This window comes from Saccostrea echinata, unplaced genomic scaffold (assembly GCF_033153115.1).
Source record: "Saccostrea echinata isolate AGI-Se365-2 ecotype Australia unplaced genomic scaffold, CSIRO_AGI_Sech_v1 ptg000012l, whole genome shotgun sequence".
NCBI lineage: Eukaryota > Metazoa > Mollusca > Bivalvia > Ostreida > Ostreidae > Saccostrea > Saccostrea echinata.
This window is the reverse complement of record NW_026889761.1, coordinates 17226565-17252104: the sequence shown is the minus strand read 5'-3', so window position 1 is coordinate 17252104 and position 25540 is coordinate 17226565. Positions and strand designations below refer to the sequence as shown.

Genomic DNA, 25540 nt, shown 5'->3' with positions numbered 1-25540 from the left:
ATATTACTAAAATAGTGCTAATTTTAAGCTTAAAGTAGGGCTATTTTTTTCTTCATTTCAACAATATATTTGCTATATTTATCAAATATGATGATAGAATTCATGACAGTTTATTTAATAAATAATTTAGGACCAGTATAAAACAGTCCACTGCACAAAATAACTATGTGTGCAGACTGCATGTAAAAATAGGAATCCAAACTTAACATACTTTAAATACTTCGAAATAGAAAAATTGATCATTTTCTTCTAAAAAACCTTCCGCCACAAAATATAGTTCCTCACTTAATGCTTTTGGTATGGAATTTATTCATGGAGTTTTAACTGAATATAGTTAAATTGGCATTGTAGAATCCAAATTTATTGTAAGAATTAAAACATTATGCAGAATTTTTGAAATATAGGTTAAGATAAGAATCTGCTCAAAAGCTCAGGAGCAAACCTCGTTAAATAACAAACACCAACGATATGAAAAATACGTACTCTTCTATTTCCCTTGCTTAAGATTCCAAAAAAAATATAACTATGAAATACATAAAATGGCTTCTATCATCTTTGAAGGAAGTGATGGAATATAGCACAGCACTGATTATGGTGTCATTCATAAGGATTGGCAAATAATACTTCAGTGGCCAAACAACATAAAATAAAGCAATAAGTCTAATGAGTTTCTTGTAGAGTCATATTTAATGTTATATGAAACGAAGTCTCATCAATTCGATATTTAGATATATCGATGATGCTTTATCAATTCTCAATATTTACGTTACTTACCTAGTCATTGGTCATTTGCAGAATAATTTTGTTAAAACATTCTGATTGTACATACAAGTACTTAAAAGTTGATATTAAAAAGATGCTTGATCGAGTTTCTATTGACAGTATCTATGTAGTTTTTGGAGATCAGTCTTCCAACAATCTGTCATTCGACAGGAGATGCTTACTCCTCCATGGCACCTGATTTTACCTCTGATGTTTTAGCGGTCCGTGTTTGCTTTGCTCCCAGTTTGTATTGTTTCTATGGATTTTTGAGCTTGGTTACGGTTCGTAACCTCCATATACGTTGAATTGATATATCCATCTGAACACGAAATAAGGCACCACGGAGTCGGACACAACTGCTTCGTATTTGGATATTTCATAAGGCAAACTAACAACAAAATTTTATGATAAATGTGATGACTTCAACTTTTCTATCATCAATTTCCCTAATTTTTGTAGCAATATATCACTAACATCTGCATGTGGGGTTAATGTCTCCCACTTGATTCAATACGAAGGAACATGTCCTTTGTGCGAACAAAAAAACAAGACAGACTACTGACAAATACATTGATAATACAAGGATCTGCAATCTCGTTAAAAGTTCACATTTTGCGAATTCTATGGTCGGTACTTTGTTTACAAATACACTCTGTGGTTAGGTCGAATCTTGACTTAAGTTATTCATAAAACTGTTAGGCCATTATCTTCATATTGAATTGACTGCAGATTTCTCCGTTTAACTGATCATGACAAAGAACATACTGCGGTTGTGACCATTTAGCAGGGGGTGCTTACTCTTCCAAATCACTAATCCCCCTCTGATGTTTCAGACATGCTCCACTTACAATTTACAATGGACTTTGGCCATGATTACTGTTCGTTATCTTATACATTTCATCAGAATGATGGAAGTTGGGGCGGATAATTTTTTATTCGTAGAAAAATTCCACGCATTCTATACATACATTTTTTTTTAGAATTAATAGAATTTTTTAACAATATTCTGCATATTTATAATTATCCTTATTTTAATAATGCAATTCTGTTGACTATAAACATAATAAATTTGGTGCATTGGTGTGAAAAAAACATCAACTGACACAAAAGCAATTAATCATGTTAAAAATCCTATTAGCTTTAGAAAGTAGAGACTTTAAAGATTTTAAAGTTACGATCAATGGATAGAAAATAAAATAGGACTTAACAGGGCGGTGACAAGATTGGCTGCTTTTTTGTAATAACCCATACAAAAACATTTAAAGAATATTCTTTTCAAGAGCAGCAATGCCACTAATAAACAAGCGTCCCCCTGTTCTGTAGACTCAAGTTTGATCAGATTTTGATCCTCATGGTTAGTATTGGAACACTAAAGGGGTTAACATTTTTCATGGAAATAGAGGGAAACATCTGAACAACAATTGAAACACAGTAAGTGATAATTAGCATCCATTTATACTGCATGCTTATTCATTTTAGCTCACCTGAACCGAAAATACATTTTACCTTCCTTGATCACCCGTTGTCCGTCGTCCATCTGTTCGTCTATTAAACTTTTTACATTTTTTCGACTTCTCCAGAACCACTGGACCAATCTCATCAAAACATACCACAACGCATAGTTGGTTGAAGGGCCATACTTCTTGAAAGCGGAGATAATGTAGAAAAAGCAAAAAAAAGTTGGGTGTCTTAAAAAATTCTGCCTCTCAAGAAGCACAAGGCCAGAAAAAATTTAATACTCCCTAGCACAGAGTAAATTTAATTTTGTTCGAAGCATTCCCACCAGGGTAGGTTGTGGCCACAACAGATGTTCAATGTTTTACATTGAAATATATATGGAAAATCTTCTAAAATCTTCGAATGAAGATCAGCACTGGTCGTGATTGATCATAGTACTATTCAGGCATCTTCAGGAAGTTTAGTAGATTATAAAGGAAAATATATGAAAATCTTCTATGAAGAAGAACAGGGCAATGATTAGTCATATAAATAAGCCAGCATCCTTTGATATTCAGTCTTCTTTTTTTTTTTTTTTTTTGTATATTTCAAGTTTGTTCAAAATCAGAGGCCCCCAGGGGTGGAATGGGGGTACAATAGAACACCATTTGTTACATCGAAAATATTTCTTCAAGAGCATTAAATCACATTGATATGCAATGCCTCAAGAGTTTGGTTGGGGCTATGATAGGGGAGTTTTAATTTACAAGGAATAAGTAGGAAAAATCTTTTCAAAAGTAGCAGGGCTACAAATCATATTAATATGTAAACAAGTTTCGAGAATTCGTTTTATATATATATATATATATATATATATATATATATATATATATATATATATATATATATATATATATATATATATATATATATATATATATATATATATATGTATAAGACGGAGATCAAATATTAAACGGTGCAAGTGTGCAGATTAAAAAATATCATTTAAAAAATCTCGTCCAGAACAACAGGGCTATGTTACTTATATTGATACTAAACCATCCCAATATTGTGACGATTCAAGTTAGATTAAATTATAACCCCTTGAGACTAGATTTGGGCAAAAATATAGATCCTTTTTTGTGGGAATAAGAAAAAGAAAAAATATCTTTTTAGATTTAATCTTCTTCTGGAGAACAGCAAGACGAAAGTGACTCAGGTGAGCATTGTGTCCAATGGGCCCCTTGTTTAATTTTCATTAAATCGTAGATGAATAAGACAATGCTTTTATAAAACATCACTTCAAATCGCGACTCCTAGCCATCCCACCCCTACCCCCTGGATTTGGCCACACGTGATCTCAATTCAACAGATTATACAGGAAAAAACAAAGTGACATGGTCCTTATTTTTGTATCATCTGAACGATTTGATGTAGGTAGAAAAACAATGTTCAGGTTCGTAAAAAAATCTTTGTTAAAGAATAATCATTATCATCACTAACCTGTGAAGCTACATGTACATGCATTTCTTGCATTAAACTAACATGTTTGTTAAAGAAAGAGTTTTAAAATTCATTATTGGAGGACACACCTGATACTGTTTTCGACCATCTGGTGAAATTTTCTGGACAATCACATTTATGCCGTGTAAAACATGTTTTATTACTATTCATACATTTCTGTATACAGTCCTATATAAAGAAAAGCATTTCCACGTATGTGAGAACGTTCAGTATGATTTCTTATTATTTCAGCACTGGAGATGAGCATCATAGCTAAACGTCATTTTACTGCGGCTAAGAGAAGATCGTCAACTGCTGAACTTCTTCAGAACAGACGACGGTCGTCCGTCTCAGAACTAGAGGACCTTAGAGCCAGTAAGAAAACATTTGTTCCATTTATTGATTAAGCTCAAATGATTTTTTTTGATTGGATTCAATGCAAGAAGCAACTGATCAGATCATCTGTATTTTTATTGTATACTTATTATTTTTGGTAGAGAAAACATAACACAAAGGTATCGGGATTTTAAAATAATCATTCTTCGTAAAACGTGGCTGACAAGAATCTTATGATCGACAGGATAATTGAACTGTTACTCTGCCAGGATCGAGAAACTATTTGCGATGAATAACTTTCGCAAAAATAAAAACATCATGTCACAATCTGTGAAAGTGTTACCAAAAATTATTGAGATTTTTTTCGTGTATTTTCAAAATATTTTTAAAAATAAAACATTTGAAGTTTGAAATCATTTTTATCAAATGACAGTACTTGCTACTTTCTTATATTATGTGTAGTTTTCATGAATAACTTACCATTTTCTTTGTATACTTCCGTTCGTTCGCTAATGTTCAAAAAGGGTGCTTTTGAAAAAAGAAAGCCTATTGCAGAGTTTATTGTCAAGGAATTGCAAAACTAACGATACTTTTGAAACACTGAGTATTCCCCGTCGACTATTAATTCACGTGGGATAAGATATTGAAAAATGCAAAGGAATTCGACAGAAAAAGCTGGTAGGATTAGGTATGAAACCCCATTTGTCTACATTTAGTGTTGCTCTTGCTGAATAAATATTCAAGCCTTCTTTGATTTGTGAATGTTAGTTTACTAGGCCTACAAACTCTTTCACTTAACTGATGAAATCCTCTTGTTTTTTTTTTTTTGTTTTTGTTTTTGTTTTTTTTGTTTGTTTGTTTGTTTGTTTGTTTTTTTTTGGGGGGGGGGTTGTTTTTTTTTTTTTTTTTTTTGTTTTTTTTTTTTGTTTGTTTGTTTGTTTTTTTTTTGTTTTTTGAATTTTAGGAAAAATATATTTAAAAAAATTCTCAATAATTTCTGGGGAAACTATATATGACCACAAAGGGACATTTCCATACTGAGCGCCAAATTTGTATAAACTCAAATAATTGAAGATGTTTTTCTTCTTGAAGATATCTTTTTTTTTTATTGCGCTTAATAATTGATTTGATGCCCGCATTAATCCAGTTGATGAGAAAATTTGGTTGATGCATGCATAAATTTAATAATTTCTCTGTTCAATTCATTTGATACCCGCATCAATTCAGTTGTTGAATTCAACAATGTAATGCAATGTTGAAATAAGCTCGCAAAAATTAGTTTTATCTCTTTAAATTCATTCAACTGAAGACATCTGTATTGAGTTCTTTTTGGATTTTGTAGAGTTGAGAAGGAAAACAATATCAATCAGAATAAACAAATAAATTTATTACACAAAATAAATAAAATAGAAGACAAATAAATTCTATGTCACTCACTCACTCTCACATACAGGCTCACACACCGAAAATGAAATAAATGTAATAGTAAACTGTTAACTCAGTTTTCACCAATTCCGATACTTTACATTAATTCAATATTAACTTCTACAATTCTGATTCAGTAAGTATCAGATATTATATCAAACGAAAAATTCACCAAAATTGACTTAAATAATTACCCGAAAAAGCTCAAATAATTTTAGTTAATAATTATATATACTTCAAAAAGATATTTCCTTTTCTTAAACGGCTGAAAGTTACTCAATAGTTACTATATCACAACTGCTTATAAACGTTCACCGGAAGTCACACCACACGTATATCCGTCATTAGCACTCATCTAGGAACTTGTAAGTCCTGTGCCGTTCTCTCGTCACCACGTGGTAGTTGCTTTAACCGTAGCCCCGGGTCTATCGCCTCCCACTGCGGTTATCCTACCAACATCGGTTTCTGTTCAGCATCGACGATTGGACATGACACGACTGGCCCTCCATCCAACGCTCCCCACTGACCTCAAACGCTTATAACAGTCGTCAACTGACCCTCAGCCCGTCTTCTATGTGCACAATATTCTCTCAGCACATTACGCACTGAAATGAATTTACATTTACAAAAACCTAACCTATATTACAACTGAAAACCGGAAATTATAACAATAAACCAACTATTTACATTATTCGAACGCTCTTACTAGAACTGCATATACACGTTGCAATTATCCACCTAGGCATGTTATATGGCTACCCGTAGAATTCGGTTCTATATGTCACCGAAATATATTCGCCACTCGTATAATCATGCAGGGGATAAAGCAAACGTGGCACACCTCCGACTGGTCACGCTACCGGACACCAAACTAGATCTGACCACTCCGACAAAACCGGTCCCTTTATATACTCGTAACAAAACAACCTCAATAGTAAGGAAACCCATTAAAACCAAAATTAAAACAATATGTACAAAAAAAATCAACTTCGTCACAACATCTTTAATTAATTTTACAACGATTTCGTAAGAGGAAATAATGTGTTTGTAAATTCTTCAATTGCCCGAAGAGATCTTCAATTCATTTGGTACTCGCAACAATTCAGTTGAATTTTTTTTTCCAAATAATTGATACCTGCTATTTTAAATAATGTGCTCATGAATCCCATTGTTTATATCATTCAGTTGTTTAATTAATGCACTCAAAAAAAAAAAAAAAAAAAAAAAAAAAAAAAAAAAAAGGAATACTGTTTACTCTCTTCAATTACATTAATGACGTCAACAACTGAATTGATGCGCGCAATAAAATGATAATTCTGTTTAACCGTGCATTAATGAAAATATGGCTTTCTTTAATTGAATTACTGTGAACAATAATAAAATTATTGCTCTCATCAACCGAAATAATGATATCATTGATTCGTAACATGCACAATAATTCTTTTAGAGAGAGCACCTATTTAATTAGTAATATCTTTAATTTAATAATTTCTATCAGTGAATTGCTGTTCTCTATGAAACAATTGATGTGTGCATTTAAAATTCTGAAAAATCGTTATAAAAATAAAAGATATCATGATTTAAATTAAAGGGAACAATAAATCATTTGTGTCGAGGTCTAAATTATCTTTCTTGCAATTATTCCACAATGTGGTTGAGTTAATTAAATTGATGCACACATTAACATTTAAGAATAAATTATATCTATTGAAAAGAGCAATAATTTAATAATTGTGTGTTTTAATTGAAGTGATGCACGCAGTAATTTAAAATTGCATGTATTAATCGAGTTATTGCTCTCCTCATCAAATCAATCACTGTGCGTATAAATTCATTAACAATTGATTAATTTGCGCAATAATTCAGAATTGAAAATATGATAAATGATTTGAAGAGAGCTTAAATTCAATTGTTGCGCACAACAAAAGATATAAATTATTTTAGATTATGTTAATATCCTCAAAATAAAATATTAGAGGCATAAAGTCAATCGCCAAGCATGTATATATACAAAATGTCTGCAGCATTGATATTTGAAGGACAATAGCATCTTGCTACTTAAGAATTTGCCGTAGCTGTAGTTTCTCTAATTGACAGTGTTGAGTTAATTATTTTCCTCCATTTCGGATACTATATTATAAATAAGCAGATGATATATCGATAATATCCACTAAACTATGCAACAGCTATGCACAGAAATGCATGTAAAAGTTGCCTTAATTAGGATTTGCTATCATTACGCCAGTTCCTGATCTATTCTATTCATTATTACGCATGCATTTTAGAGCAAACTGAATAATGTTGAGGGGAAAAAGGAATTTGTCTCTATATTTCCTTTTTAACTCTCCCGCAAACCAGTTAATATTCAAAAAACCTTTAGAATTCGTTTCCATCTTCATCTAGAAATCTTTTCATTGAGCTTTCCCTGAGTCGCCCACATATGCTATGATTTTCTCGTGAAGGCAAATATATGCGATGCAGTGTGAGTAGGTCGCACATCTCGCAAATATTTTCTCGCGCAAAAAATTACAATTATAGCTGATAGCCCTGTGAAGTGAGCAACCAAAGGATGAAATTCTACCATTCGGTTAGCTAAAAGGTAACTAAACCTTTTTGAAAGGTGACTGGATGCAAAGTTCTGCCATTCAGTGACCTTTCCAGAGCTTTCAGTGTCCATTCAGTTGACTAAATGGCAGAGTGTCATCCTGTGAACGATAAAGGAATCAAAGCCATTAGACTAACACGTGTTGTAGGATAAATAGAACATTATTTTATGATCATGATCTATTATTTATAGTATTTATTATTTAATTTATACCTTCTCACAGATCACCATCGTTGTGCCTACCATAACAGAGAAAATGCAATCAACGAGTCAGGGGAAAGTCAAGAGGAAGACCAGACGGCAGAACTAATATCTAGCATAATGGAAAATCCTTACGATCAACTTATCCGAGTAATCGGCAAGAACAGCTTTCCAGAGATTGCCAGATCAGTCCAGAACTTCTTAGATAACCAGGAACCGATTTTGAACAAACAAAAACTTGTTCTGTATCTGGAAACGATCAAAACCCATAGTGTACCCATCATAAAAGAAGTTATGTCAGCAATTAGACCAAGTGTTCTTTTTCCGAAGCATTATAAATACAAACTCATGTCTGAATCCTTGAAATCTGGTAATCCTGGTGTCGTAGATGTTGTCTGCGGACATCTTCTCCCAAAGTCTAAGCTATCTAAGGAGGACACCGTTCAAATTTTTAAAGAAGCACTGGAGCTCAATGATCTGAAAATTCTTCTCTCTATATGTGTGCCTTTGAAAATGAAAAGATCGATTGAAAGAGACCAAGCTTATCGTCTGCTTCTAATGTCTATCGGAACAAAGAATTCTGCAATTGTGGTTCAGGTCTTACGTGGAATAAGACCAAAGAAAGTGTTAACTTCTCAACAAAAGTCCTATCTTTTGACATCGTCGATTGATACTTCTAACTTAGGAATAGTTCAAATCGTACTGAGGTTGCATGACAAAATACGTCAGGTTGAAATTGAAAATTTCTTGCACAAGGCTGTTCAATCAACTCCTGAAATTTTCTTACATCTTGTTCATGAACTGAAGCCAGTCTTCAATGATAGCACATTGGAAGACCTGTTAAATTCTGCTTATGCTGCTTCTGGAAACAGAGATATTACACGCAATATTATCCAACATTTCCCTCCTCCAAGTGATATTGCTAAACGCTTCCTGGAAATGTTCATTCGAGCAGACGATGTAGTCTTGATTATCGTACTTCTAGCCCATGTCTCCAAACTGTCGGCTGAAGAAGTACAAGGCATTGTTGTTTTGTCTTTGAGGACTGGTACAAATCTGTTCAGATACTTCAGTGGAATACATGACTGCCCCAGTGAAAAAATTTCAGAAATAATTGAGGAACAGTTTGAACAAAGCAGAAGGAGCTGCTGTTCTTCAAATCGCTGTGTAAATCAAACAGACGACAATTCAATGTGGGAACTCATTGTCCACGTTCTACAGTCCTTGCAATGTTCAGTATCAAGAATTTGGGAAAAGCTCTATCAAAAATTCGCTCAATCTGGAAATACTGAGACTCTAAGACTATTGAATCTTTCTTCAACAGATAATCAAGAAAATGTTGTACTACATGTACTTGAAAATCTCTCACGCCACCCATTAAAAAATGAAGTCATTGAAGTCATGTTAGTCCCAATTCTAAAACCAACAAAAACATTCCTTGCACATCTTGAAAAGCTTTTCAATTCTGGCAATTTTGAAGAAGCTTCGATTGAAGTAATTCAGAAGTATTTACTAAACTTCCAGCATCATTCTGTACATATGGTAACTGAGCTTTGAAGATAAATGTTTAACAATTCAAGAGAAGCATCTATATGTCAATCCAAAAACTTGCAAATCTATGTATACTCTATATTTCAATCACTAGACCCCAGGATCATGAATCAGTCTTAAACTTCAGTCAAAATTTGTCAATTGTCTTACATGTTTACGACTGAAACAACAAGAATTTTGGATGTTAAGATTGTTTCCCTTTCGTGCCGTTAATTTTAAATCCAATAAATAAATGCTATGTTTTTAAGGTCATTTTCTATGTCACCGTAATCAAAGATTCGCGGGCATATAATTCTTGCTCCCTCCGTTCATCTGTCTGTCTGTTTCTCCGCAAAAACATTAACCTTGCCCTTAACTGATTGGTTGGAACTATGGCTTTCATTTTTCACGTGTGTATTCCTTGTGACTAGACCATTTCTTTGGTATTAACATATCTGACCTCTTGACATTGGTGTTTGACCCACTTTTGCTAAAGTTTACCAAACTCTAATCTTGATCATAGCTTTATTTTGAATGGTTGGTGCTATAGCTTTCATTCTTCATATGTGTATTCTTTGTGATAAGACATTTCCTTGATACAAATATTTTTGACCTTGACGTTTGAGCCAGTTTTAAAAATCATTATTCTTGACCATACGTTTTGAATGGTTATTGCTATGGCTTTCATATTTCACAGGTGTGTTTCTTGTGACAAAACCTTTCCTTGGGTACCAACAATTTTGACCCTTTGACCTACTTTTGAAAAACATTAATCTGAGCCATAACTTTTGAACGGTTAGGCTATGACTTTCATATTTCACAGGTGGGTTCCTTGAGACAAGACCTTTCCTTGGGTACCAAATTTTTTTATCTCTTGACCTTGGAGTTTGAATTGCATTTGAGAACCTTTAACCTTTACCATGAGCTGTTTTACGGGGGCGTCAGCATTTCATAAACACATCTTGTTTTCCATGAAACAAATGAAAACATCATAGAGGACAACTAAATGTATCACACCATAGTTATATCATAGTCAACTGTCAAACTAGGAATGCGGACATCACAATAAAAAAGACAAGCTTTTACAGTTGACATTGTCTGCAGGGCGATATGATCTTTTCCAGGTTGCTAGATTGCAGAAAGGAGAGAAACATATCTACTCTTTTAAGAAAGGGATATGTCTTTGCAACAAAATATAATTCTCCAAATATCATTTTCCAGAGATTATGATAATAATAATAATATAATCATCAGATTCAGTCATATATTTGAATAAATGGAGAAAATCTTATTATAGGTATAAGCTATTTTATTTTATTCACATAAAATGTAACACATCAAGAAATCAGAAAAAAATGTTCCTTTATATGAAATGATTTTTTGAATTATAAAATCCTATAAACTGAATCACGTAAAAATTACAACACCATAATTGAAATAACGCAGCTCTGTTAAGGTTGCATAAAGTAGACGGGGCCTAATTTATACGGGAAATGTCTACAGTGACATCACACAAATATAGCAATTCCTCAAAACAACAGAAAATGAAATAATTTGCAGATTTAAACTGCATAAGAGTGATGAACTACATCAAAACTTACCACTGCATTCATTTTTGTCGCTAGTTAAATCCCACATAGCAAGATATAAACAAGTCACTGATCACAATGCACTTGTCGACATGACGTCATCATGGTAAAATTTGACGTATTTTATGTGCAGTGAGAGGCGGATCAAGTTATTTTTCCACAATCAAAAACGCATTTTATTATTAAACAGAATATTGCAAATCTTAGGAAGACCATTATTAAAAATCTGAAACATTTGTTTAGTGCCATTATTTAAAAACTATCGAGAGAATGTATTGAATTAATTCTACCGTGTTTTTATGCACAGGGTGTGCATGTTTCACTCCGAGGTGCCTCATTAAATCGCCTTTTCGCAAGGGCATACACTTAATAGATCTTGACCATTTTTTGAATATGCATTACGGAAACATTCCTTAACTTGAAAAGTGCTGCTGCTTTCCTGAAATCAAGAGCATTACTAAATAAATAAATAAAATACATGGTAAAGGTCACACATATTTCGACTATAGCCAAATAACTTGAAATTTAAACTAATAAAATGCGAATTCTATTTAAAGTAGCAGCACTTTTCATAAACTACAAGTTATGTAGATACAATGTATTACTGAAATTTTTAATAATAACTAGGGTATGCCCTTCCGATATTGAAATTTGTTTATGACCTACGTACAGTACACATTACATGCATTTATCACCTGACTGTCAAATAACGTGACCAAACCAAATTCCGTACCGAGCGGGGTATACAATGTTATTTCAATTAAAATTAAAGTCATGTGATAATATAGTAGCTTTACAAAAATTAACTCAGTTTAAAATGGTATATATTTATGCGCGTTTATATTCCGTTGATTTAATCGTAGTACGCCTTAACAGTCCTGCGAAACTCACAGTTGAAGTATTGCACATATGCTGGTATAGTTGTACATACATATAATGGTACTTCTGATTAGATAAGTGAGTATTCACTATTTAACAATTAAATTTATAACAACAACTGCTTCAAGATTTAACAAAACTAATATCTAAAATAATCAAACAAGATTGGAAAAAATGACTGATTGGACTGAGGATCCTGAATCGGTTAACATCTACCCAAAGGCATGTGGTTTAATAATTATCTAGGGTACAAGTCTATAAATAACACAGTGCATCCACTCACAGATAAAATTACAAAGGAACACTCTAGAATAAAAATATTTTAAATTTTCCTAATTAAAACATTTCTAAAATTATTTTGGTATACTAAATCCTAGAAGCTTTCCCAGCTGTCCTAGTTTGCTGGTGTAGTACGTAGGTACGTATGTATGCTTGACGGGATCCTCAGATGTCTTGTATTCCTCTACATCTGACAAAGATGAGACACCGGTCAGGACCAGGAGGGACTTCATACCACAGTTTGTAGCCATTGATATGTCTGTAAGACACCTAAAAGGAAATATAGTAATGTAGAATAAAAAGTACAGAAATATTGTTCATTTAGATCTCCCTGAATGAATTCTTGTCAGTTTTTATGATGGAAAAGTTGGATCTGTAAGTTGGAGAAAACCAGGAGCATTTCGAGTTAAGGCTTTGTCAGTTCACAAATCTGTAAATTTCAGTTAAATGAATATATCAGATACAGGGCTCCAAAAAAGAACAATATGTAAATATGAAAACATCCAAAGCTATGACCACCACAACTTGTTTATATTTTACCTAATTACTCTATGCAGTGAAAACTTTTGTTTGTATGCAATAATTACCTTCTAAGCATATGCATGTATTTTTGTAAAATATTACCAAAAATGACTTATTTGCAGTTTTAATCCACAATAGTATATATACAGTGAATCCCACCTTACCTGTACCCCATAATTACATACCTGGAGGGTCCAGATTGAATGCCTGATGTAGACATTTAAACAGGTACTTACGTGTCTCCCACCATTATACACCTGGAGGGGTCCAGATTGTATGCCTGCTGTAGGCATTTAAACATGTTTATCTTTGGTTTTCCCATCAATAACGGCTCCTTCCTCGCAGGAATCTTAACAGCAGCAACGATGGCCCCCGTCCCTGAGGATTAAATGATAAAATAGGCACAATTATACAGGCTAAAATTAAAATGTAAGGTAGGAAATTCTTTCAATGGGTTTCAAAAGTGAAATAATTATAAATTATACAGACACAGGACCATATAAAATCTAGTTCCTTAATTGACACTGGGCAGAATTAACTATCCTTACAATTGCACATCAATACACAAACTTGGTTATCTATGTACAGTGTAATGACAAAGGTTTCCAAACAAAAATGATAATAAATTTTAAGGAAAATAGTTTGAAATCTCTAAATCGTTATCAGTGAGCGTACAATCCCTATTCAAAAATATTGTGGATAAAATGTTTTGAACATATTTTATTGACTATCAAAAGGGTAAAATGTTTTAAATGTATCTGTAGTAGATAAATTTTGCTAAGTATGAAGTATAGACAGTAAATGCAACTGCTTATGGACAGGTTAGAACCAAAATTTTGCTAAGTCCTAATAAATCATAATATAAATTATATAATTAGAATAGTTTAGAAATATTTTGTTCACTGATGTGATCAATTAAACATAGATCACAATACTCCGTCCGTATTTGGCTTTTTGAGAGAAAGACTGTCAAGAAAAGAGGTAAGGAAAGAGGTAAGGAAGCCCTACCTGGAATCACATATGGAACATTCAAATGTTGATGAGAGTCCTCATTGGTAGCCAGAAACAAGGTACCCTCTCGTCTGGCATAGGAAGCTGCCTTCATTATCTTAGGATAGGAAATGAATTTGTCATATCCAACCAGGACACAATTAATCTGCATACAAAACAAAAAAAAATAATCAAATTTAATCTAAAAAAAGAACATGATACAAGCAATGACATTTTTTTGGTCCCTAACCTCTGACCATATTACCAGAATAAATGTAGATTATATGTATTTCCCTGATAAATTATAATTACGTGTATATCTAAGACTTTCTTATACAATGTTTATGTCCCTTTTTTTATTGTTTTAATGCATTTTGTTGTGTTCCCTCATATCTTTGTACATTCTTACCCAGTAATGCTTATCAGCTTTGAAACTCTTAAGTTAAACATTATCCATTAAACAAAAGAAGTTACCTTTAGGAGGTTTCAATACCAGTGCAAGTTAGTCTTCTTTTTTACCTTTTATAATATTCTCTTTAGAGAAGTGGTAGGCATAGCCTATGGATGAAGACCTAGCTATTATAGGTTTATTCACCTCTCTCTCTCTCTCTATCTCTCTCTCTCTCAATACAAGTTCTTTTTTGATGGGGGTGGATGGGAGAATTCAACAAGACGTCATTGTTAATGACTCCCATGGTCATGGTCTTGTGTCCCAAAAAATCTTTAGAAATAAAAAACTTGATATCACATTTCTCCCACAAGGAAAAAAGAATTTCAGTGGAGTGACCTTAAAATTTCAGTGTAGTGACTAGAAAAATTAGAAACACCCAAGCACTTCATCATCGGTGTCGGATGTAATGACATTGATTCCAGCGCTATCACACGTAACACTTAAAATACAGTAACAGAAAATGTTGCTCGCATCTTGAATTCTCCACCGAAAGGAAATGTAATGCACTTCCTACCAGTATTCTAGAGGATAAAGAATGATGATTACAACAAGAGAAACAAATAAAACAATTGAAGAACTGTGTAAACAGAGGTCAGTCAAATTCCTCCTTCATTGAACCAAAGGGCAAAAGCACACCTTTTCCATCCTCAAGTGAACCAAACATGTATGTTAGAGATGGCATGAATTTCAATAACGTAGAAAAGAGATCACTAGACAGTAAAATCAAAATAAACCTCAACCCACACCTTGCTTTGAAAGATTATGGTCAGTATGAAGCTCCTTAGGAACGATCAAAGCAAATACGAACTGGAAACAGCAGACAATCCTGGACTTCATCAGGATGGGGACAAGTATGGCCCAAATATGAAAGACCAAGACAACTACAGGGAAAACATCGTGCGCGTCGGTTGTTAGAAGTACTGCTATGCATTGTGAAATGCAATTGTGTAATATGGGTGTTAAAATGAAAATTCTAAATACTCAGTATTTAAATATCTAGCTAGTCATTTGTATACAAACATTGTAATGCTATATCACATAACATTTGCTATGCACACTGTGTAAAGGTTTAATTCTGTGATGTTTTTGAATATTGCATTTTGGAATGTACATTGTCTGAGTGCATGACCATAAGTTAGATTATGATTATTTTAGTAGTCTAAGTAGTAAGTATGAAGTACTACGTTAAGTTGAAACTATGTTAATAGACTCTCCAAAAGCCTTTCAGATTATTCACCAACCACATAATGTTATGTCTAAAAAAACAAAAAGGGAAGGCCCTATGATGGAATACTTATCTTTATTAAACCTACTTTACAGAAATTCTTTTTTAAAAAAATCATGAAAATGACTATGGTGTATGGTTCGAACAAACTTACTTTCAAACTCAAACAAAAACATCCGTGTTATATATGTTTTTGTTATGCAAAACCATATTTGAACAAACATACTTCTAAATCTATTTTTTCAATCTAGAAAATGATATCTCAAAATTCAGAGAAAATGGTAGAAATTCTTATTTGTGGTGACTTCAATTCTAGAATGGGGGGCTTCATGATTCTATTGATCATGATACAATAACAGACACTTTTCAAGAGTGTCCACTACCAGAAATATATGAAGAGGTGTAGCTGAACAAAGACGTCAACTTGACACCAAATCTAATCTACATGATCATTTACTTCTAGATATCTGTAAAAGTTCTAGACTGTCTTTCTTAAATGGAAGGTTAACCCGTTAGGTTATTTTACTTTTTGCAATTTAAAGGGTTCAAGCACTGTTGACTACATGTTGGTATCAGGTCAGTTTTTTTCATAATATCAGGCAATTTAATGTACTACCACCTACTGAACTATCAGATCACTCCCTTTTCAATATTTCTATTAAGATTAATTACAATTCTTTATACAGAGAAAAATATAACATCAAGTCACCCCCCTTATCCGTCGTACTTCACTTTGATCTTATGAGCATTCCTTTTTCTAAATGAACTGAACACATACTAATATGTAACTTACATATGACTAATTAGAAGCTCTTAATGGTTCCTAACATTAAGGCAGATGACATATTCCTAAATAAAATATAATTTCCCCCGAAGAATTTACGATTGTAGTATTGCTACTTTAACAAGTTATTTCACAAAAACGAGAGGTCATTTTGGTGTATTCATTTTTATACATCTCGAAAAAAGTTTAAAAATCTGAAAGTAATAATAATTATGAATTTTTTTGGTAGTATTTTGAAGAGAAGGGAAATCATATTTTTGAAAAATGTGACTTCCTGCCTTAAATAATTAAAAACTTTGATATTCTGTACTGGTTCTTCACTTTATGTATCTGAAACATTTAATTAAAATAATTAAAATCACATGCAAATCCTGATAAATGGTGAAATTTAGTTAGGAAACTGAAAAATCATTAAGAAATTTATCAAACAATGCTTCAAAACAATGTGCATTGACCCAGATAAATATACTGACCTCAGGGTCAAGGTTCAAACTGGACACAATTTGAAAAAATTCCTGATTGGCCTCTGGAGGGTCTGGCTTAAAAATAAAAAATTAAATAAATTGTTAAATGAACATTTCTTTAGCATGAAAAGTTTCAAAGTTATAATGTCCCTTTCTTATCACTTGTTTACTCCTTTATACAGTGAATATCACTCATTTGATATCGTTTTCAGATCAACAGTTAATTATGACGTAGTGAATTCATAAACAGTGTAAAACATGAAAACATGATAGTTATGTGTAAAAAGTGATAGAAAGGATCTCCTATGGTCTATGGTTGGATATGATTTTTTTGTGTGTTTTCTATCCCCTCGCCAAGGTTTGGGGATAGAAACACACAATGAGTTGGATAAAAAATCATATCCAACTACAAACCATGGGAGATCCTACGTATAATGTATCTTGTGCACATTATCATATTAATATTTATTGAACATAACATATCGAGATTGACAGTGTTGAATTCACTATATCTAAAATTAAAGCTCCTGTCACATTTTTATTTCCAGGCTTCTTGTCACAGCATTTATATAAATGCCATTGAATGAAAGTTGTTTACAGTTTAAATTGATGTTTACAAGTTAATTGAAAATGCAAGATTCTATTTACCACATAATATATACTTTAAATAAACATATTTCATCCAAAAAAGTGCTTGAAATAAATGTGATAACATATAATTATATTGACTTTAAATCATTTTAGCATTTTATCACAGTTAAACATGAGTAGAGAATAAAACATAAGAATATGTATAAGACTATAAAAAAAAAAATAAGCTGAACACTTTGAGTTATGTCCAAGACACGATCAAGTTACGATATAGATAGATTACTTTTTTACAGTTGACTACAATATTTCTTTATATTTGTGCGTATATTGTTATACGATATCGACATGGCACTGAGTCTTATATGGTATCCAGTATTTCCAATTTTATGGTACTTGATAGTACCTAATATTGTCGATATCGACATCGAATTCGTTCTAAGACATGTTTGAACACTTACACCAATCCCAGTGTGATTTAGACCAAATCTATCCAATTCTGCTCCTATGCTGGAATTTCCAACAACATAAATCTTCCCTTTGAAATTCATGTTATGTAAGTAAAGGGCTGATATGTAACTAGTGCATACAATTTCCTCCTGAAAAAATTAAAACTAAATTTTCATGCTGATTTTACATGATTTTCAAATAAACGTGCATTAAGACAGAGATGAGCGTAATAGATGATTCAGGTGAAGTACATTTCGGTCTAGAACAACATTTTCATACTTTGTAATTGACTTTCAAGGAATTACCTACTTAACTTATTATGGGTAGAAAAATAAAATTTCAGAACAACAGTTTAACATGATGGGTCACAAGCTTTCATACCGACTCTTAACTTATGCTCATTAATCAGGATTCTAAATTCCGATGTATTCTGCAAAATCAATGCAAAATACAATATTGTATACTCTTTAAAAGTAAAATATAGTATTTCAAATACAGGTATAAAGGTGCATTGTACTTATAGGAAAAAATATTCAACAAAATAGTAATATTACTGACATGTTTCGTTAGGTGTGGTACAAGATAGAGGTCCTTGACCTGAGAGTGGAGCATATGGCTCACAGAGTGAAGGAAATCAATGGAGGGATGCATTAGAGTTCAACCTTGGCATATAAAGAATAATACATATAACTCTGTGTTTCATTGCAGGATAGGGGTTGGAGCATTTGAGAGTGGAGCACGTTCAGCTTAGAGTTCAAAGCATTTGACTCAAAATATAGATTACACATTACAAGTCAATATTGGTAGGTGGAATAAAGGACTTGAAGAGTTGGGGGGGGGGGGGGGACTCAATGTGCAGCATATATCTATAGCTAAGCCACAAAGTTTAGTGTTTTGGGCATATCATATGGCTATAGAAATGAAACCTAACTCAATATGTGAAGCTAGTACAACTCAGAGAATGAAGCAAGACTCAGAGTGGATACATGATCCATTAGACTAAGTGCAACTTGTCAGTAATAGGGAAGATAAACTAATTATACCTTGGTTGTTAAACATTCTTTTCTGTGTTATATTCTAGCTTTATATTACTCACTTCAATGGCAGGAAACCCCAGATTAACACATTTCTGGGCATACTCAGACCTGGTCTTTGTGCTGTTATTGGTCACATAAAATATCTTCTTCCCCTTCATACAGAGTAAAACATTGATTGTATACAGTAAATATAGTCAACCTTGTACATGCATTATCTCATAACAATTCATTAAAGGTTTAACATGCACAAAACTCACTTAAAATATTCAAAATTGTTTTAAGTACATATTGACATTTGATATAATTAATTATTTGATATCATTTACAAATTCCATATGACAAGGTTTATGTTCAAAAGGAATCGAAAATAAATTTAGTTAGATATAAAATGGATGCCTTACCAAAGATTTGAGTCCTTTAATAGTTTCCAAGCTTCCAGGAATGGATTCACTGGCATTCCATAATACTCCTACGTTCAAAGAGATTTCATACAATTGCTTTAGAAGTGAGTTAGCATTGGGAATACTCAAATCCAATCTTCATATCAATCAAAATTAGTATCCATTTTGCTGTGTCAAAGTTTATAACTATTAGAACTTTTAATATTGAAATTACCCAGTACTCACTAGTACTGAAATATTAATTCCGGCAGAGGAAATGGTTAAAACCGAAGAGAAAGTCTGGGCAGACTAAAGTAGCAAAAGATATTGCATTGTCAATTAAAGAATATAGTGAGTTCTGTTCATTCTTAAAACATTCCTAAAATCATTTTTAGCAATGGACTTTCTTGTGTTTACTTTGTCATCTTGTTTGTTTTAAAAGAGCTCGTGCAAACGCCTCGTGTCAGAACATAAGTAGATTATATAAGACAATAGCTGCCCCTTGTAATTTTTGACTACCGAAAATCGACAATTATGGAGTGCAGTAAATTGGACGGGTGATATGGTCAATTGTTTGCCAATTAAATTCTCACTCCTTAAAGACATCGTCTACAACTTCGTGTTAGGTTGTTATTGCACAGACGAGGAGAAAATGTTCTTTATGTAAAAATCCTTAATAAATATTATAGTTTTAAAGAATATTTCATTAAATCAAAGTTTCTTAGAAAGAAGCGATCAATTAAAACTTCTTGAATATTACTAATAGGGTCGCGAGACACTCCCTCCTGTCACTACCCCTATGTATATATTGACTTAAACTAGGTTTTAAATTTGGCGCTTAAGAAAAATTTCCTGGCGACTAAAAATTTGCACTGCCGACTAAATTTTTATGATTAGGAGCCAGCTGGCGCCGAAATTTTTGAGTTCACTAAGAGGCTTGTTGTCCCTAAATTTCATTGTTTTTATGCATTAAATCCAGGATTGGTATCTCTTTCTTTTAATACTCTTTGAACATGTGGACCACATCATTCCCAATTATTTAAAATGGAAACATCCTTAAAATAACCAAGAAACAGATACATCCGCCATATTTAATATGAGTATGACGTCATTCGCCAATCCTACCCACACTCTAGATTACTTGCAAGATTGGTGACCTACAGTCATTTAGGGTATTCCGAATCACCCGGCATTTCGCGACTCTCGGTATTTTACCTAATCGATGTACCTCGCACGACATATGCACACGTGTGACAACCAAACAATCATTAACAGCATGGTTTATACTTATTACGTACAAAAAAAAAAGAAATTAACATAATGCGTTAATAAGTAAATAATATAACTCATTAACCTGCTATCCTTTTCAAAGGAGACATTACATGGTATTTCTCATCGATGTCGTGGGGTTGTTGGTGGGTGAAGCATGCCATATAAGGTATTGATAGAACGGCAGTTTTATTAGCTTCCATAAGCATTGATTGTTTTTGATAATATCTTATATATTTATTAGTTATTACCGCATTTGAAGCCCCCTACAGGTTGGGGTATTTCGAACCACGTGTGTACATGACCGCAACCGAATAAATGCACACGCTACACCACAGGCACTAGTTTCGTATATGGGGTCACCCCTTTCTTTTTCTTTTCCACAAGGTACCTAAATCGATTTCAGGCACCCCCGCTTCAAGCTCGCATTTTGTGAATATATCAATCATTAACCTACTTTAAAATGACATCGTTCGCTTCGAGAGACTTTTTTCTTGTAAAATAAATCGTTTCAGACACCCCTGATCGAGCCTCTTTATTGTAAACCACTCATGTATTCCTCGAAAATTACCGCAATACCGCAATACATGGTAAGACTTCAAACAAGATACAAAATTTCCGGTTGAGGGGGTTATAAATGTAGGATAAAACCAGAGACCTCAGAATGGAAAAGTCTAAGCAAAAAATTTTGATATACAAGTTTTCTTGTAAAAAATACTAGATTTTGAAGTGACACTATTTTACATTATTGTGTTTACTCCTGACATCTGATATGTATTTTATTTACATTGTTTTAAAAATTAAAACACACAATAACTCATTATTAGTTTGTAAATCAGGTCGTCGTGTTGATATCTTTTTTTCATAATTTACGGCAAGTTTTTCATATTTTCAAGACTACAAAACACGATTATTTGCAGTGTGTAATATATATATATATATATATATATATATATATATATATATATATATATATATATATATATATATATATATATATATATATATATATATATATACACACTGTATTTTAAAGATATGTGTTCAGTGATGGAAACTATTCTCTGAATTGCCTGTAAAATGTCTGTAATGAGTTGATAATGTTTTGAACATCAAATAATATCAAATATTTTTTTTCAATTTATTTTTTATAAAAGATAGATGAGGATCATTGATAATTTTAAAACAGGTTTGTTGCACTCCTGACTGCAGTAATATTAAAGATTGAAATCATAGAACACAAAAATTCATAAAGTGTTGGCAACATCAACGTGGGAACGAAATTGTGCAATATTTATAGTCCAATAATTCATAATTAAAACACACATGAAATATTAAAACCTGGCTTTACATCTTGAATTATTCCCTTTTTATGTCCAAAAACAAGCTAAAATATACATTTAGAAGATCAAATATATTTCATAGTATATTTTCTTTCACAGGACAAACACTGTAAGCAACTGAGGTCAACCAGAAACATTCTACTCATCAAATTTTTCTTTATATTTATTCATATTTGATCAGTAATAATTTTAACATATTTGTTGCACACCTGACCAAGAGCATGAGAGTCTTTAAAGTAGAATTGTGAAGCGAAAATTACATCTGAACTTGTTCTGTTGTTTCAGTGAAGTTGAGGTGAAAATACTTTAAATTTATAACAATCTTTCAGTGTGTTTATTTTTTACATTAATAAAAAAATCAAAGAAAAGAAAAAAAAATCTGAATTGATAAAATAAAAAAAAAGAATTTTAATAATAAAACTGTCAATAATTTAGTACTAAATTATTCAAATAGATCATTATTAAAGATTTTCTTCACATGAATAGAAGCCTTTCCATCATATAACTTGAATCTTTAAAAAAAAATGTGTTGCACTCCTGACCATAGAAATATAGATCTGAAACACAGACAGACCCTGTATTGATAAATCTATTTGGTAAAAATGTTCTTTGTGTCTTTATTTTCCAAAATAAAAACCAGAGAATCATATACTGATAAAAGTTTTTCCATACTGGTGAGTAAAACATGAAACGTTGCACTCCTGACATTATTGGGTATGCACAGATACTAGACTTTCATTAATACTGCTTGTGATTTATATAACGTTTTAAAATTTTAAATTGTGTATCAGTTATTTACACTTTGAAAATTCTCTTTTGACTTAATTGCCTTTAAGATTTTTTAAATCGATGTGGGTTTTTTTCCGGCAACACTACATATTTTCTGTTGCACTCCTGACAATGGTATAACATTTTTTCAACATCAGCCATGACCACAACTTGGTCAAACAAAAGTTGCTACAGTTTGTAAAGTTCAATACTTTGAATATTATCAGGAAAGTCTTTGTTTCCAACAAAAACCATTATTATTTATTTCACAGACCTTCAAAAAAGATCTTCTTCAAAATGTCACAAAAAGGTGTTGCACTCCTCACATTTTTAGCATCATTTTTGGGCATAACATTTTTGTGAATTGAGATATCAATGAGATATTTGGCAGGTATTTAGACACTATCTAAAGACATATGCTGAGACATAGAAATTTATTCCCATTGCCTGTATTTAGTGCAGGTTGATAAATATATGTTGGTCATTTTTTTTAATTCACCCATATTGGATGTTTGGTATATTTCTCTTGATCAAGTCGTATACGTACCTTGAAGAGGAAAAACAATATTCTTTTTGTTAGGTTGCCGTATTTTGAAATAAAAAAATCTTTTTTCCGAATGATTATCTTGTGACACACGGAGTAATAATTTCCAACCGCCGCACGATATATCATTAGATCATTACCCTTGATCTAAGTCGTCAAATCTAAAGAGGTAAAGAAAGATGATTCTCATGCATCGACGGCAGACAAGAATGTCGACTTCATTCATACAGCGTAACACTTGAGTAACCAAAGCGTAAAGAGGGGCTATGGTGGAATGATAAAGTGAAAGAATAGTGAGATAGTAAGAAACATAAAGCATTAACAAGGAGAATAGTTGAAGAATGTTGGGTAAGTGAAAAATCAGTAAGAAACCATGATAGTAATGCATGGGTAAGTAAAGGTGTTAGAAAAAGGTAGGATAAATGTGTATGTTTATATGAAATAAAGGATTACACAATATATACATCTTATTTGGAAATTTCAATACCACATAATCACTAAGAAATATGATTAAAACAATATTTGTCCAAGAGATAGCTTTAAACAGGTCTTGTCGCCATCACATGACCAATCTAACCCTAAATGATTGTACATCCATCCAGTGACATCTATAACCCTATACGATTGTACATCTATATGTGAAAATAGATTATTAGCTAAATATGGTAAACATTTGTTACCAATGTTAACAATTTGTTACCAATAGTAAAAAAGTGTAACAGAATTTGGTGAAACCCAGAAAGCACCGAACCCGAAATCTGAAATGTCAAATCTGAATGTTTTCAAAATTACAAAATATAAATTTCCCACTTGTTCCAATTCTTTATCATTCAAGCTTTAATATATTTACCGTCACAGTCGAACAAGAAGTTATCCACGCTGTTTAAGATATCTTTTGCAATTTCTGAATTTACTTCTTCACACATTTTGGCGAAGTTTCTAACTCCTTTAACACTTTGAGAAAGATCGTCATCAATGCATTGGTCACATGAAGTGAGGTTTATTTATATATAGAAGAGGTATTTTTATATATAGAAACAACACATGGGACCTTGGTTTTTGAGAAAGATCGTCATCAATGCATTGGTCACATGAAGTGAGGTATATTTATATATAGAAGAGGTATTTTTATATATAGAAACAACACATGGGACCTTGGTCGGATCTAAATCAAAACGAGGCTTTCGCTCTCGGAATTAGTCTCGTTCAACCAGACACTCGGCTGTCTCCGTAAATCTCCGACCAGCCAGAGAGTCTGGTAAAGATACGTGATAGCGTTTTTAACGCCAAAACGAGGCTTACCGAAATTCTGGTAAAGTTTTTGATTGGCTGAAAAGAACACACCTCCACAATTTGAAATAAATACATGATAAATCGACAGAAAAACAACTTAAAGATTTAAAAGTTACATGTCTAGAAGTTAAAGTAGTTAGAGTGGAATTGTTTACGGTATTGCTCACCGGTTATAGGTAAGTGTGTTTTATAATGTCTTGCAAAAATTCTTTTACGAAGCAAAAGTGAAAGTAGTGTAGCCTACCTGCGTAATACACATTTCTTCGATTGATATTGTTATTACTCGTTTGATATCCCAAATTAAAGATCAGTTTATTAATATAAAGTCATAATCCAACAGAACAAACATATATAACATTCGTTTTCAAAAGGGGTCATCAAAATGAAAACAAGATAGCGCCCTCTGACGGTTACAAACGCTTATGTGATTCTTTACCAGACTCTCTGGCTCTCGGAGATTTACGGAGACAGTCGAGTGTCTGGTTGAACGAGACAATCTCGGAATTGGTTTTCTCATCGAATTATGGATGTTTCGGGAGCGCGATGTGTCGGGGCCCCGACGTTTCGGGACCTGACAACACGTTTCGGGACTTGGGTTAACACGTTTCGACTTAAAATAAGTTTGTTTGAGACATATTTTTAATAACACGTTTATCATGATATATATGAATTTCAAAAGGCCAATAACACATTAAAATAATGTCAACATAAAAAAAGTGTCGAATGTGTACAGTCGTTGGTCAAAATATGTTTCCAAAAAGGCTGACATCCTTCGAACGCTTGAGGAATTTGACTGCTCAATAGACAGTCAACTTTTTTCTTTAAATAAAGTATCTAGATTCAAAGAATACTGATTGAGGTATTAAAATCAGAATTTTTAAAT

At 32.5% G+C, this 25540-nt stretch overlaps 2 protein-coding genes across 2 annotated transcripts; one reads left to right on the top strand and one right to left on the bottom strand.

Annotated features, from left to right (window-relative positions):
• Positions 1 to 3599: 3599 nt before the first annotated feature.
• Positions 3600 to 9913, top strand: LOC133185617 (uncharacterized). The gene is made up of 3 exons (XM_061320931.1): positions 3600 to 3639; positions 3958 to 4080; positions 8295 to 9913. The coding sequence occupies exons 1-3, from the start codon at positions 3600 to 3602 to the stop codon at positions 9827 to 9829; spliced, it is 1698 nt and encodes a 565-aa protein (XP_061176915.1). The 3' UTR covers positions 9830 to 9913.
• Positions 9914 to 11096: 1183 nt separating this feature from the next.
• Positions 11097 to 24335, bottom strand: LOC133185442 (glycerol-3-phosphate phosphatase-like). Its single transcript, XM_061320642.1, has 8 exons — positions 24215 to 24335; positions 19462 to 19529; positions 19120 to 19212; positions 18035 to 18172; positions 16995 to 17060; positions 14080 to 14227; positions 13308 to 13449; positions 11097 to 12819 (listed from the first exon to the last, which is right to left on the bottom strand). The coding sequence occupies exons 1-8, from the start codon at positions 24288 to 24290 to the stop codon at positions 12624 to 12626; spliced, it is 927 nt and encodes a 308-aa protein (XP_061176626.1). The 5' UTR covers positions 24291 to 24335; the 3' UTR covers positions 11097 to 12623.
• Between the last annotated feature and the right edge of the window lie 1205 nt (positions 24336 to 25540).

Coding starts and splice junctions, on each gene's coding strand:
- LOC133185617 (XM_061320931.1), top strand. CDS start 3,600: ATGGTCCTTATTTTTGTATCATCTGAACGATTTGATGTAG. Junction 3,640..3,957: donor ATCTGAACGATTTGATGTAG/GTAGAAAAACAA, acceptor TTATTATTTCAG/CACTGGAGATGAGCATCATA. Junction 4,081..8,294: donor ACTAGAGGACCTTAGAGCCA/GTAAGAAAACAT, acceptor ACCTTCTCACAG/ATCACCATCGTTGTGCCTAC.
- LOC133185442 (XM_061320642.1), bottom strand. CDS start 24,290: ATGTGTGAAGAAGTAAATTCAGAAATTGCAAAAGATATCTTAAACAGC. Junction 19,530..24,214: donor CTTCTTGTTCGACTGTGACG/GTAAATATATTA, acceptor CTTTGAACGTAG/GAGTATTATGGAATGCCAGT. Junction 17,061..18,034: donor TAAATCACACTGGGATTGGT/GTAAGTGTTCAA, acceptor TTTATTTTTAAG/CCAGACCCTCCAGAGGCCAA.